We start from the raw sequence: 14825 nt of genomic DNA, 5'->3' as shown, positions 1-14825 counted from the left end.
CTCCTGCAATGCAAAGGCCAGCAGCGGAGGCAGAGAGGAGAAGGTGTCTCCAGCCCTTTGAAATTCCCCGTGGCTTTCGGTGAGGGATCAGGATCGGGGATGCTGGCAAGGAGGAGGGTTCAGGGCAAGGTAAGGGTGGGCTTGTCTCGCAGCCGTAAGGCAATTAATAGAATTTCCATCTTCTTTATGGACTGAAATCTATCTGAGGTTTTTGTAGGAACAATGAAGACAGTAAAAGCCACCCAAGTGAGGTCAGATGAGGAGCTTGTGTGGGCGAGTGACGCTATTTAGAGATGGGATACCAGCATGTGTTTTTTCTATCATTCCTGACAATTTAATATACTTTTTCTTTCATTCTGGTCCCAGCTGATGCTCACATTTCTAGACAGGCTGAGGCTCTGCCTGTACTAATGAAATTTGCATCAGCATTAACTGCCTGGCTGCAAATGATGGCGAGGGCTTGCAGCAGGGCTTGGCACATGCCAATGTAACCTGCTGCGTTACGGAACCAAGCTGTGATTTCCACTGCAGAGGTTTGAGCCGTGCTCGGGCAGCTGTGCCAGGATGCCTGGGACGATTTGCTTGTCCCACTGCAATCGCTTCTGACATGAGCCGCAGGACAACTCATTTTGCTGAATGATCTGACATTTCTCAATTTTCTTCTTCATCCCACCTCCTGATGTCCCTGGCCTTGGCCACAGGAGTTAGTTCCTCAAGAACACGTGCAGTCCTTCTCCTAAGCCTCTTGTTCAAATCAACGAGAAGGAAAGTGTGGTTTCTAATAGAAATATCCTGCAAGTTCACTTTTTCAATTGTTTCACAGGAAACAGCTATGTGACTTTTTCAGGTTTTGCTCTCACAATGTCAAAGGCAGTAGCATTTGAATCCCATATGACTGCTAGGACATGAAAAACATATCGCCTAGTTTTTGCCGGATGCATTTAGTGCCATTTAAAGGTGAAGGCTGATGGCCAGTGGATAAGGCTGTAGGCTTTTTAAGTCTGATCCGTGTTGTAGATCAGGTACAGTGACGACCAGCAATAAAGTCCATTTCTGATACTGCCTCAGATGCATTACTACAGAAGTGATGCAAAGGCCACTGAAAGCTACAGGAACCTGGACTTCATTGAACTTTGGGCCGAATACATGTTATTTCAGAGGTGACCTTTTGGACGGTGGGAAGTGCTTCAGCCTCCGTGAGCACTCAGGTATACAGGGCAGGAGGCAACCTAAAGCTGGCCACGATTGATGCATCTACTCACCACGGACCCACCTACAGCCGTCAGGAGGTACAGGCATCACCCAGGGGTGATTGATCCCACGTCAAATAGTCATCCTACAGCAAGCAGAATGAATTGCTCTCAGAAAATGCCTCTATCTTCGTGGGCTATTAAAGTAGATGACTAGTCTAATGACTAACTTAAGGTAGACACCACACTCCGAGATGGCTGAAAGGAGATATTTGGTCTGGATTTTTATCCTCTCCAGTTGCACCCAAGAGTGCCTCTTTCACCAGAGGCTGTTGACTTTGAAATGGAGTTTCTGCAACATCCACTGATAGAGAAGAAATCATCAGAAAATGTGGTTTTCTCTGATTTCACGATCTTCTTTCCATAACTAAGGCTGTCAGGGTTGTGGACATGGTCGTTTCTTAAGTATAGCCATCTCTGATCCCCAGGTGGGGCTCTGTAATTCAGGAATTATGCTGAATTAACTTATTCTACGTCAGTTATCTCTTCCCAGCAGCACTTCTTCCTTTCTCTTTGCTCCTGGCCATGACTGCATTTAGTTCTTTCACAAAGGGCATCTTTTTGCATAAGAGTTTTCCCCCAGAGAGTTAATCATCAATAGCTACCTTACTTTAAGCCCCTATTTTAATCTGAATAATATTCCCTGTGTAGACCAGCATTATAAAAAGTTAAGAGATATAACTCTCTGTTAAAGTGAATGCCATCATTGCCCAGTTGCAGTGGGTTTGGGCACTTCCAGCATGGTCCACGGCCCTTGGGGGTCTATGGAAAGCTTCAACTCCATCAGGAACTTGCGCTTAGGCTTACTCACCATCTCGGGCAGCCTGAGTGTATCGACATCTTTTACCATCACCACCTCACTTTTACTTCTGGATCTAACTCCTGCCTTATGAAATCTGCCTGTTGAACTGCATCAACAGGGATGAGGGTGGGCTGGGCATCTCGGGGCGGGCGGCTTCTTTGTGTGAAGGGAGGCATGGTCCTTGGGCCTGGAAACATCTCTAAGTCAGGGTTGTTTTGCCATCCTGGGTGCATGTTTCAACGGCAACATTATTGTAAAACAGCTTTGTGTTTACTTTGTGTACAGAAAAGATAAAATCAGCATTTATATGCAAACATGAACCAACAAGGAATTTCAAAATCCTGCCATTTCACTCCTCTGAGAAGGAGAGCCAGGGTTATTGTGTAACCAGAAACATCTGAAAGCCGGGGATTTTCTGGGTCTAAATTCAATTTAGATTATAAGAGGCTAATTTAGGATCTGACTGTATCACCTTGGGCAGCCAAAATAGGATCTGAAACACACAGAGACAAGGACTTTGGGGTGGAGAGTTCTCCGTTTTGGACAACCTGGGGCACCGTGTGGATCTGAGCTCTCCCTTTACAAATGAAGAAGGTGAAGAAACATGAGCCAGCTACTCATCCGGGGTGAGCCACCCGAGCCCACTCTGGTGTCCCCGCCTGCCCTGGGGGACAGGGGTGTTAATGTGCCCACCCCAGTCCTGCCTTTCCAGAGTAGCCAGCCTGCACAGCTGGAGCAGAGCTCAGCAAGACGCACGGCTGCTTGAATGTCAAGGTCTGAGAGCATCAAACATGCAGAATAAGGGCTTTTAGTGGGATTTCATAGCTGGAGCGCTGTACTGTGCTTCCACATGTTTGTGATTGCTCAGGGACATGTGCCGGGCTGTGGGAGACTGGGAAATAAGGGGTTTAAAGCAGAGAGATTCTCTAAAAGAAAATACCCACAGTGAAAACTTCAGGGCACAGGTGTTCTCCGTCTCTTGGAGGTCTTGGTGCCTGTTAAGGATCCTGGAGAAAAAGGCTGACTCCATTTAACGCAGGGTTTAACACGCGTGGCCCTGCCTGTCTCTGGTCAGAGCTGTGAGCCTCTTGCTCCTCCAGTGGAGCTACACCAGGTCCAGGGCATCATTTCTAAACAGCTTCACCAGCTTCAAAAATTATATGCAAGGAGACCCCAGCATGACGGATGCTTAAACCCTGTTCAAGGAGAAAAATAACCCTGTGGGAACCACTTGTGAACAAGACCACCTTCCTCACCATGTCCAACACTGTGCCACCGGTCCCAACGGTGGGCTCAGCTTCCTGGGCTGATGCATCCCTGCCTGGTAAGTGGGAAAGCAAGGTGTCCTGCACCAACTCACTGCCCATCTGCCCACCTGCAGGGAAGCAAGGGGCTGGCAGGACAGGAGGGGTGTTTCTCAGGCGACCTGAGAGTGAAGAAGAGAAGTGGTGGGACTGTGCGGTGCTCGCTGAATAGACCCCGTTGCATCACCATCCCTTGCAGCCAGCAAAAGAGAAGTTGCCATGCAGGGTCACAGCCCCAGGGGGTGGCTGAGCTCCGCCAATGCGAGCAGAGACTAATAAAGATTGATAAAGCAGCAGGAACCGAAGGGAAACAAATGCAGGGGGAAGAAAAGCCAGGAGGGAGGCGAGCAGCCCACAGGCACAGCGGGATGAGCTGTGGGTAGGCTCTTGCTGTGCCCAGACCAGCAAATGTTTTTGTTTCTTCCCCAGCAAACATCCCTGGTGCAGGCTGTGGCTGGATATTTGCTCCTCGAAGGTCCGTGCCTGAGTGCCCTGGGCCACCCCAACCCCAACCTGGCTCTGCCCCCTCCCGTGGGACCAGCTGCTATGGGCATTTATATACAATGGAAAAGGGGATGTGCTCTCCTTTGGGGCCAAATCTGCAAAAGCTCTCTGCACCCCTTGGCTCACTGTGGGATGCTGGGCAGGTTGATCCACCCCCGGGGACCACCACCCCCTAATAACATCCCCATGCTCGTGGCCCCGGTGCCACCCCTCCCCGGCCAGGGCACGTTGAGGTGCAAAAGGGAGCATCTGCCCCAGGGCCACCCTCCCGGCCCCGGGGGCACGCTCCCTCCCACCTGCCACCCTCCTGTCGCCACCGGGTTTATTTACCCGGGGGCGAGGGGATAAATGGGGATAAGGAGGTAGAAAAGGTCGCCTGCCTGGTGGCCACAAAAGGGAACATTGTGCCTCCAGGGAGGGGGAGGGGGCGGAAAGGCCCCAGAGAAAGGGGGGTACTTTGATGCAGCCTGGATGAAAGTAGGAAGGGAGGGGGAGAGGAGGGGGAGCAAACAGGGGGAGGGGACGACACCAAAACCTCTTCCAGCTGGGACACAAGTCAGGATGATCCCTTTCTTTAAATGGATAGAGCCAGGCAGAATGCGGGGTGGCCAGGGGGCAGCCTGCCCCTGTCCCCCCCAGCCCTTTCAAGCTCTGTCTCCTCCCTCCCTCCTCAGCCTCTCACTTTCTTCCATTTTTTCCATTTTCTTTCTTTCCTTCACACCCCTGTTCCACCTCCCGCTTCCAACTCTTTCTCCCATGGTGAAGGCACGGAGAAAGAAAGCGGGGAGATACTACAATGCAAAGTTAATGTAAAGGAGTGGTGGGGAGGGGAAGACCAAAGGCAGGGATGGAGAAACATGGCCTCGGGGAACCTATGGGTAGCCCCCCTCCATCCACACAAGCCATGACATCTGTGTTTCAGCATGTTTTTTGGCCCTTGGTGCAAGCTGTGGACTGCAAATCCCATGGTAGGGCTGAATCCTGGGCAAAGAGTTCTTGGTGCTGTTACGCCCTATGTTCCCCTGCCTCCTGAGATGCTTGAGGAGCATAAAGCTGGAGCATCAAGACCTAGCCCCATGGCTGGAGGAGTCTGGGGACAAGCTGTCCAACATATCCACACCTCTACAGATGCCCCCAGCTGCTCTTACAGGGTTTGCTGGGGGCAATTTCTTGCCACGGGGGTGTCTGCAGCCTGGGGCATTGCCCTGCAGATGCCCAGGCTTGCTCCAGGCTTGAATCTCATCCACTTTTCTAGCCCCTCTGTAAGGATGGAGGTCCAAAGTCCTGCTGCCTCGAGTCAAGGCGCAAGACGAGCAAACAAAACCAGAACCCCAGCACGCGTTATTTCTTCCAATCTGCCGGTTTTCAGCTGGCCACCTGACTTCTTACAACACAGACTTGCTAGCACTTTAAGACAGAGGCAGAGACCAGGATTTTTCAGGTAGCTCATATGTCGTCACCGTATTTTGATGATACAGTTCAGAGGTGCTTCAAAACCTCCAGAAAACCGAAATTTTAAAATAAGTTGATCCAAAGCGGATCTTTGCTTCAGCAAATGGTCTGTTGTACATTTTGACTGTGCAGAACTTTGGAGATTGCAAGAAAATGTTTAACATTTTGGAATTAAAAGTTGTTCCATACAAACAACTCCCAAAATGAGTAATTTTGTAACCCAAATGTTGCACTTATAAAATGCTTCTTATTCACTGCATCTTCTTTTTCACTAAAAGAAAAAACTACATGGGGAAAAACTGCATTCAGACAATACACAATCAAGGGAAAGAAAGTAGCAACAAATCCCCCACTTAGTTTATTTTCAATAAATAACTTAATCAGCTCTGGCAAACTAATGGCTTCCATACTGCTCAGCTCAGAACCTAGTTGGAAGTTCATTACTTGCTTTGTCGCACGCTGACAACCAATGCTTGCAGTGAATTATTTTAACTCTCCAACAGGAGTCTCAACTCACTTCTCTTGTTAAAATGGAACAAAACAAATCTAAACGGGCATGAATAAATTCACACAAGAAATCTACTTTGCACTTATCTTAACTCCCCTGGCTTACAACAATTTGCTAGGAAAGAGCTATGCAGCTATTTAGATGGCTTCTGTTCAAGCGGGCGTGCATCACGACCCACTGCCTGGCTATGCCAGGGCTAATCCAGCCATGCAGTGTGGCTTTCTAGCCCGATGAAGTAGCTGCACCGAGCTCCCTCAGCGATGCCCAAGCTGCGCCTCGCTGTCTCTGTACCGAGTGCCCTCCACAGCAGCTGGAGACAGCAGCCGTGAGACCCAGTTATCGTATCCTGTAGGAGGATGCCGTGATGCAATGGCGCACCAGGCACAGTGATGATGCTACTTCATCAGGTCAAGGCTGATGGTAGTGAGGAGCTGGGATGGGAAGATGGCAGCGTAGTGCAGATGGCAGTTTGGTTTTCTTGCAAGGAACGGTCCCCAGTCCTGTGGCCCCAAACGTGGCAGAAGCAAACAACTTGCAGACAGCCTGCCTCTCCTCCTGCCCCAGCCTGTGCTCCCGGCAGCCTCAGAAGCCCTCGTCCTCTGCTCCTTGTCCAGCTCTGGGTGAATTCTGCCATGTGCACACCAAGTGCAGCCCCTGCCCTATACCAGCAAGGGTCCTGTCCGTGTAGCTCAAGCCCAACCAGCCATGGGATGGGCAAGACTTGGGCACTGCCCTTGCTTTCTCCAGCGGGTTTTGCTGCACTGAGAGGGTTGGTTATGATTTCTGCTGGGCCTGAAAGAGTGCTCAGAGGTCACTTTAGCAAGTTGTGTGCTTCTTTTCAACAGCAAGACTTGCCTGCTGGCAACCATTAGCTCTCTTCAGCATCATAAACAGAGTCAAATTCAGCTTACTCCACGTCTGAACTTGGCTTAGGCACTAGTTTTTCTGCCAGTACATCGCTGTTTTCAACTCCAGTCAGCACTGGTTTGAAGTTATTACCGTCTGGTGGTTGGGGTTTTTTTGGTGGTGTATGCATCCTAAATGAGCTTTGTGGTCTCCCCACTTCAAAAGCCTCTCTGCTCTCACCCCTCTTTACTGGCTGTCCTCTAGCAAGACCAAAGACCAAAGGGTATAAACTATCTCAGTAGTGTCCCAGGTCCGTGCAGCAGGCGGGGATGCAGCCTGTGGGACAGTCATCCAGGCTGCTGGAGATGGGATTTGGGGGAATCAGGCAAGGAGACGGTGCAGAGCCATGCTGGGGCGCACCGAGACCCAGTCCCCATCCTGGCCTCCATTCAAATCAGTCCCAAAATACAATGCACTCTGCAAATTCCAAGCTGCTTAAAGCACATTTCACCCTCTCCGTTGCCCAGTTTTCTCTGGTGCCAGGTGTGTCCAGGGCAAGGAGAAGCAGTGATGGGGGCCGGCTGGCCAGCACAGAGCCCCCTCGGCAGGGAATCACACGCAGGTGCTTCACTGAGGGGAGCAGCTGCTTCCACTGACACCAGTTGGTTTTCCTTTGATATAAGCAAGCCCGTGCTGGAGGCAGGCTGGTGCCAGGGATGTGGGAGCCAGCAGCCTGTGAGGAGGGCTTTGCAGGTACTGTGCTGGTAAGATGATGATGGTATTTACTAATGCTTCTAAACTAGATTTTTATTTACCCAGTGGGTTTCACCTGCTCTTTCTGTGTATGGTTCTGCTAAAGGGACTGCGGCTTCTTTGTGCAGTCTTGAGGGAATTGTGTGTGTGAAAGTGGGAAACACAGAGAAAGGGAAAATGTGCTACAGTATTGCAACACTTCCTCCTAGTATTTCATATCCTGAGAAAATTCGTTATTTTTTTTTAAGAAAAAAAAATCTTGAACTGCTTCACTCAAGGGAAAGATATTTGCTGTGTTATAAAAGTGTCAACATTTCACTTACAAATTGGTCATTCTTTTGGCAGTGACTTTAACAGAAAATTCCCCTTGGGGCTATCATGCCTCTCTCTGTTGGTTTTTCTTCCCCTTTAAAAAAAAAAAAAACAAACAACTTAAAAAGCAAGCACAATTTACTGGGTCTGGTGACGGGGTAACTATTGTACTGCAGGCTTTAAGTGGTGGGGCTGAGGCCAGGAGATGAAAGGAGATCAAGAGAGGAGAGAACTGAAGCTTCTCCAGCAGCAAGGTGGATGCTCGTAGGTCAAAGCTTGAAGCGCTGCCCTGGTCCCTGCGGTCAAACAATCATCTTGCCAGAAGTTTCTCCTTTTCTGCTGTCTATACCTCTGATCTTACTAACATCTACCTACAAAGGGAAGCATTTATAGAGTTGGGGGGGGTGGGGGCACAGTCTAATACTTGAAGTCATTTCTCTGTGCTTCTTGCTCTGATTTAATGCACTATGCCTTCCACTGCTGACCACTTTCTTGCACTTATTTCTCCTTTTCATTTCCACGTTCCTCTCCATGACTGTTTATTTCCCCTCTATTGAAAACAACACTGATAACTTGGGCAGATATTAAATGTCTGTCTTGTCTTGGGTTTCTCCTGCTCGTCACGGGTAGATGCTGGTGTTGGAGCCTACCAGCCGGCTGGGGTTTCTCTGAGGATCTCTCTCCTGCCTCACCTCTGCGTAGCGCAGCCGTGCTAGGACTCGGTGTGGATCACTTCCCTTATTCTTCTGCCATCTTATTGTGCCCTGTGGCAAAAGAGAGGTGACAACAGGAGTGAGGGGGCAGGCAGCACTCTGCAGAAAATGAGGATTTATTCATCCTGATCTGAACAATGATCTCTGATTGTAGTGTCTCAAGAACAGTGAAGAATCTTCATTTAAAACACAGTGGAAATCCCAGTCTTTGATGTTTTTGCTGCACTTTCCCTAAGTTAAGGATGCTGCTGTTCCCCTTCAGTCTGATCCTCTTGATGATGGTGACAGCAGAGGTGCAAAGCAGCCCCTCTTACTGGGAAGTGCCTTAGCTATGCCACTTCTCCCCTTGTACTAGCTTTAGCCTCTTCCTCGGTAGATCTTTATTATGGGAAAATAATGTATGGAAGAAAATACTTGGATACAATAAAAAGACTGAGCACTGCTAAGTGTAAAACCTCTCCATGTCCTCACTGAGCTACAGGAGCACCCACTCACTTCTCCAAAGAGCAAGCCTCAGGGACTGGCTTGAGAGGACCCATGGTGAGGTCCCAAGGGATGCTCTGAAAGCACCTGGCAGAGTTCCTATGTTCCTGCATGCCAGGGCATGCACTGAGCTCAAAAGGAGCCGGGGCTTCATGGTATCCCCAAGGCTCTAAGTCATTTGTTACGCTGCCTGATAGCCTCTTAAGGGTGCAACACTAACTTGTGATTACAGCCGGTGCTGCTTTAATATTGTTAGTGCCATTACTCCCGGGTATACCTCTGGCTAATGCTGCTTTGAGGGTAGTTTCTGGGAAGAAAACCGAACCCTTGTTGGCTGATGCCCAAACTGGGCAAAGCCAGGCTGGCTCTGCCTGCTGTTGACTGTGCAAGGGGCTGCCCTTCTCTCTTTAACTACGCACACTCCCAGGCTCCTGGCCCACATCCAATCCAGATAAGAAATGACTGAAAATTGTTACTGTTAGCCAGCGATTCTGTGACCTGCATGAAAAGAGTGAAATGACCTCGGGACTAGTCTTAGCACACAGCCGTCTGCCCGCAAACCGTGGCAGGCGAGAAGCCTTGGTACGCAGACCAAAGGCTGGCAAGACAAGTATTTTCCTGGCGGCTGCTCCCCGCAGACGGGAGGGGAGGCAGAAGCAAGCTGATACGCAGGAGCTCGCCTCGCTGCCTGCTCTGCTTGGTCTGTAACAAGATCTTTACAAGGTGTTAATGCAAAAGTGAGTTGTTATACATTGGAAACCAACCGTTGGCCATTCTTTGCAGGAGGATGTGTGGTAAAGCTGGTATTTGCCGGTGATATCATGTGGTGGTAGGAACGGGAGAAAGCCCTCTTCCCTTGGATTCTTATCTCTTAATGTGCTCCAAGGCAGTGCTCTCCCAGAGACCCCTCCAGTGCCGAGGCTCTGCTGCAGCCAGCTGCCCTGCAAGAAGGACCAGCAATGCCACCCTGTCATGGAGATGCTGCAGGACACCCTCGTGCCTGCTTCCTCATGCTTCTCGTGGTGTGCACGCCTTCAAGCAGGCTGCATAGCCCCTTCCTATGAAGTTATTTTCTTAACAACATGTGAAGAAAGCTGGAAGGAGAGTAGCCATGGAGCTGAACCTGAGGCTGCCCATGAGGGGTGACAGCATCATTTAAAGCCTAGAGTGCAACAATGCATGGTTCATTGCAAGGAACTATTTTTTACCATGGGCTGGGCTGTTATCTGCTTTGGGTAACAAGAAAAGCTTCAGCCTGAGCAACTCAAAATGCCAAAGGGAGGGCCCGTGGTTGAAAATTGAAGGGTTCTTTCAGCCTGGGGAAGGGAGCAGCTAATCCTGACACCATCCTGCAACTTGTTTCTGCTTCATTAGACATGTCTGTGACCTGTGAAGGGCTGCACAGGAACATGGGAACCTGTTGGTGGATTTAGATACGAGAGGTTTAGAGAAGCCTGCTCCGTAGCTGCACACTGACAAGCCTGTGCCTCCTGGCGCCCTCGGCTTGCTGCTGCATTTTTTTTTGCTTTTTTTTCTCTCTTAATTCTCAGAATTCCTCAGCGTATTTCTTCTGCCTGAATCTGACTCTCCCGCAGCCCCATACCTTGGGGCTGGGTTTGTGTCTTCCTGGGGAGCTGGAGTTTTCATTTTAGGCACTGAATTTCTAGTTGTACATCTAAAGGGAAATGACGTGCTCATCAGAAGCATTCCCCATCCCTGTCACAAGTGTTTCAGGTAGCAGTTTAGGCAGCCACCCAGGCTTCCTGGAAGCCCCCACGGCAGCCCTTGGTTGATGGCAAATAACCCAGACACTGAAGGTCCCACCATCAGGTGAAGGTGGCCCCTCCAAGCAGGGGAAGCATCTGGCTGAGAAGGTAGATCTGGTGTTACTCTTGCTGTTTATGGGTGACTCCCATGGTCAGAGGGCTTTCATCTCCAAATCTTTGCTCTGACACTATTTTGCACAAATGGAGCGGAGAGGTCTAGGTGTGAGCTTTTAGGCAGGAATCTTCTCAACTTGGTCCTACAAGTGTTCAGATGGCTACTGAAGAGAACAGGAGTGAGCTGAGCTGGCTGAAGGTACCTGCTGTCTCTGCAACTGACAGAGAACCTACCTTGCATCCTCCCTAACACTTTCTCAAAAGGGCAGGATGATTCAATACCCTTCTCTCTGGTGTAGCTTCTTGAGCAGCCTGATCTGAGAATCCACCAGTGACTTGTGGTCACCATGGTTGGGGATAGAAGACCCTCTGTCCATCTTGTGTTTCTAAAAAAAAAAAAACAACAGGTATACATCTTTCTCCCTGCACCCTCTTTCCCCTCAAGTGTTTGGAATATTCCTTTTTTTTTTTTTTTTTAACTCCTAAAGTAAATTGTACATTCCTGATTTTGCCCTACTTAGCTTCTACTGAAACACTGGCTGACAGCTTTAAGGTAACTTGTGATGCTGACTAAGCTCTCTTTTTTTTTTTTTTTTCTTTTTTCCTGCCTCATATTAATATTGCTTAAGTGAAAACTGTTCACAGGTATTTTCTTGCCAATTCCATTACAGTTGATGCTGCTTTAACGTTGCTGCAACAGAATCTTGATGTGATGTGATGAACCTAGTAATGATGCTGAGAGTTACTTGACTGAGAGATAAATATTGTTCTTGGAAATAGGAAAGTGATCAGTGTTCCTAAGGAAGGAAAACAAACATCCTGCCAAGCAGTAGTAAAACTCTCTAAACAAATGCATTCTGCCACCATGGGACACTTGTCCGGATAAACGCAGCAGTTCTGATTTCTAAATTGCTTGGAGAAGATGGCATGCTGTTGTTTTAGGCTGAGAGTAAGTATGTGGAAATCTGACTGAATTTTTGCAGGTCGTCTGTGAGGATGAAGCCCCTAAACCCCCACTGTGGAAAGGTACCATGTCACCTCCCCGAAACCCACCAGCCCTACCTGCTGCTGCCAAGTGTAGCGGGTCATTCAACACCCAGGTCAGCTCGCAGCCCTTGCTCCCACCCGGTGGGGCTGGTGGAAGAGCCACACAGGACAAAACCTTTGCAAGTAATTTATTAGGTGCTTCGATTCCCAGGGCCTTTGAAATGGCTCTGCTTATTAGAGCAACTTTGATTTGAGAATGAACTTGAAGCGCAGTAACTATTGCTTTTGCTTGCAGGCTCCTAAATGCTACTTGCTGTTAGAGCCTGCGTTTTCCCATTTTATTTTATTTTTTGCCAAATGGAATCACGTATGTGGAATACTCTTACAGATCTGGATTACGGAGCATCTACTGCAATGACTGAATTTGGGGATGCTGAGTGATCATACTCCTGAAAACATCTACCTTCCCAGTACTAACACAGCAGACATTATACACACAGTCCCTGCAAAGTAGGTCAATTTTAATAACCCTTTCTGCTTTGTGTTCACTCAGCATATTCTATAGGCCAGCCCATTTTGCTCCATTTGACTAATAATATTCACTACAGCTATTTAAGGAAAGTAACAGCCTCTGCTGTAGTTCTTCATGCCATCATCACTGTGTTTTGTTTCACAGCAATCCGTCTTACCTCTGGCTCACCTGTGCTGAAGCAGGTCTTCAGTATGAGCCCAAAAGTAATGGGCAGAGCTTAGGAGTCTCTGTTAAGCAAGCACAGACTGCTCCTTAGAAAGTAGTATTGCCTTTAGATAAAGCTATATGTACATGCAGCTGAAGTTAGAGCAGGACACTGTTAGTTATGTGTGGATGTTGAATGACAACACTGTTCTCAGAGATGCTGCTCCCCTGAATAAAGGCATCCCGTCCTAATTCCTGAGAGTAGCTGCCAGGGCACAAAAAACTTTAGATACTCTTCCCTTCATTGTAGGCAAGGGCAGCACAGCCTGCAGCACCTTCTGCATGCCCCAGAAAGGAATTAACAGCACCAAACCTGTCCTGTCTCCTATAAACGTGCATCTCCCCATACATCATTTCTGCAGTACTGGCACCAAGTGCTGAGTTCAGAAAACTTGAACAGGAGGAAAAAAAAGCAAGCCCAGAGGTTATGCTGTGCTGCTCCTTATTCCCTTCTGCACATGAAACCGGGCCCAGGGGAACTGCCTCTCTGCAGTACCGCTCATTACACCCCTCTCCCACCCCCTCAGGCAGAAGTTACCTTGGGCATATTTCTAGCAAATACATGCATCTTGCAGCCCTGAAGCCATTTATAAATAGATTTTTATTTATAAAGTCAATTTACATAAAATATGATACTCTTTTAAAAACTGCATATGTACAATTTAAGAAATCCTAGCAAGTGCATCCAAAAATGCCTTCAATACATTTTTTTTAAAAAAAAAAAAAACAAACTTCAGTTTTCAGAGAAGTATACCTTCACACCAGGCAAACTCAGACACCACGTTAAGACACAACATAACTTTACAGTCTTTTACTAAAGTGTTTGGAGAGGAAAAAACTCAACTTTTTATATAAACCATGTATGTTCCCAAAACATTCTAGCTGGCAGTGTTCAAGAACAAGGGAATAGGGCTTGCTAAAAATAGAACTATCCCCTCACCCCTTTTCTCTAAGGTTTCTTGTACAAAAATAAGTCTTCATACACCAGTGTTCCCATAGGCAGTTCAAGTTACATATAAAATAGAATCTGACATGATAAAAAAATTCCCTCCCCCTCCAGAAGCAAGGAAGCATCAAGTGTTTTCAGTTTCTTTTGTTTTTTTCCCCCCGCCCCTCCAAAGCAACACCGGGAAGCAGCCGTGGGGGGGGAAGCGGGGTCGCTGGGGCATCCTCTCCGTCGGATTCTCCCGGCGGGAGACGCTGCCCCGGGAGCGGGTGGCGGAGCCCCGGCCAGTCTTTTACACCATTGCACTTTCCACAGCCCGGAGACGAGGGGTGAACCCGGCGAGGAACGCAGACAGCAGGGTCCCGCCGGGGTTGAGTGGGGGGGGAGGGCGTGTGAGCATTTTTTCTGGGGGGGGGGGCAGGGATGCTGGCTGCTGCGGAGAGCGAGGGCGCTGAGGTACTGCAGGCTGAGCGCGGCTGCGGAGAGATGTGCAGAGAGCCCCGATGGGTACCTGCCCCGCTCCCCCGGGGGACGGGGTTGGGGGTAAGAGGCACCCCCCTCCCCTGCCCTCCGGCTCACCTCACACCGGCTCAGTAGCTCCCGAGCCAGCTGGTGAAGTCCAGCAGCTCCCGCTCCTCGGGGCTGAGCGCCGCGTCGTAGCCGCTCTCCTCGGAGGAGCACGGCGAGCCGGGCACGGAGGAGGCGAAGGAGGGCGAAGCGGAGGAGTAGCCGCCGCCGCCGCCACCTTCCCCGACGGCCGCCCGCCCGCGGCCGTCGGGGAAGGCGGCGGCGGCGTCGTGCTCGTCGAGGAGCCGCTGCAAGGCGCGGATGTACTCGACGGCGGAGCGGAGGGTCTCCACTTTGCTCATCTTCTTGCTGGCGGCGCCGTGGGGGACGTGCTGGCGGAGGGCGGCGAAGCCCATGTTGACCAGCCGGACTCGGTTGCGCTCCCGCTCGTTACGCCGGGCCACGGCGGCCGCCGCTGCCGCCCCGGTGCCCGGCAGGGCGGCGAAGGCCAGGCGGCGTTTGCAGCGCAGCAGCTCGGGGGAGGCGGGCCGCCGGCGGCCGCGGGGGGCGGCGGGGGGCAGCGGCGGCGGCAGGGCCCCGCCGTTCATCGCCGGGCGGCCACGGCGGCGGGCGGAAAACGCACCAAAAAAAAAAAAAAAGTTTTTAAAAAAATTAAAAATATTCTTTTAAAAAGTAAATTAAAGGGGAAGACAGGAGGAAGGGGGTGGGCGGCGCGGGGGGGTGTTGGCTCCCACCCCCGTCCTCTCCCGCCGCCGCTCCGCGCCTCTGCGGCCGCCGCCGCCGCCGGGCGGCCCCTTATCAACGCGCCGCGCGCGAGCCCC

General features: G+C 50.1%; 1 protein-coding gene across 1 annotated transcript; it reads right to left on the bottom strand.

The window, feature by feature from the left end:
- Window positions 1-13130: 13130 nt before the first annotated feature.
- Window positions 13131-14591, bottom strand: ASCL2 (achaete-scute family bHLH transcription factor 2). Its single transcript, XM_054199791.1, has 2 exons — window positions 14056-14591; window positions 13131-13952 (listed from the first exon to the last, which is right to left on the bottom strand). The coding sequence occupies exon 1, from the start codon at window positions 14589-14591 to the stop codon at window positions 14067-14069; it is 525 nt and encodes a 174-aa protein (XP_054055766.1). The 3' UTR covers window positions 13131-13952; window positions 14056-14066.
- Window positions 14592-14825: the final 234 nt, after the last annotated feature.

Source organism: Rissa tridactyla, chromosome 4 (genome assembly GCF_028500815.1).
Source record: "Rissa tridactyla isolate bRisTri1 chromosome 4, bRisTri1.patW.cur.20221130, whole genome shotgun sequence".
In the NCBI taxonomy this organism is placed as follows: Eukaryota; Metazoa; Chordata; class Aves; order Charadriiformes; family Laridae; genus Rissa; species Rissa tridactyla.
This window is presented reverse-complemented; position numbering and strand designations above follow the sequence as displayed.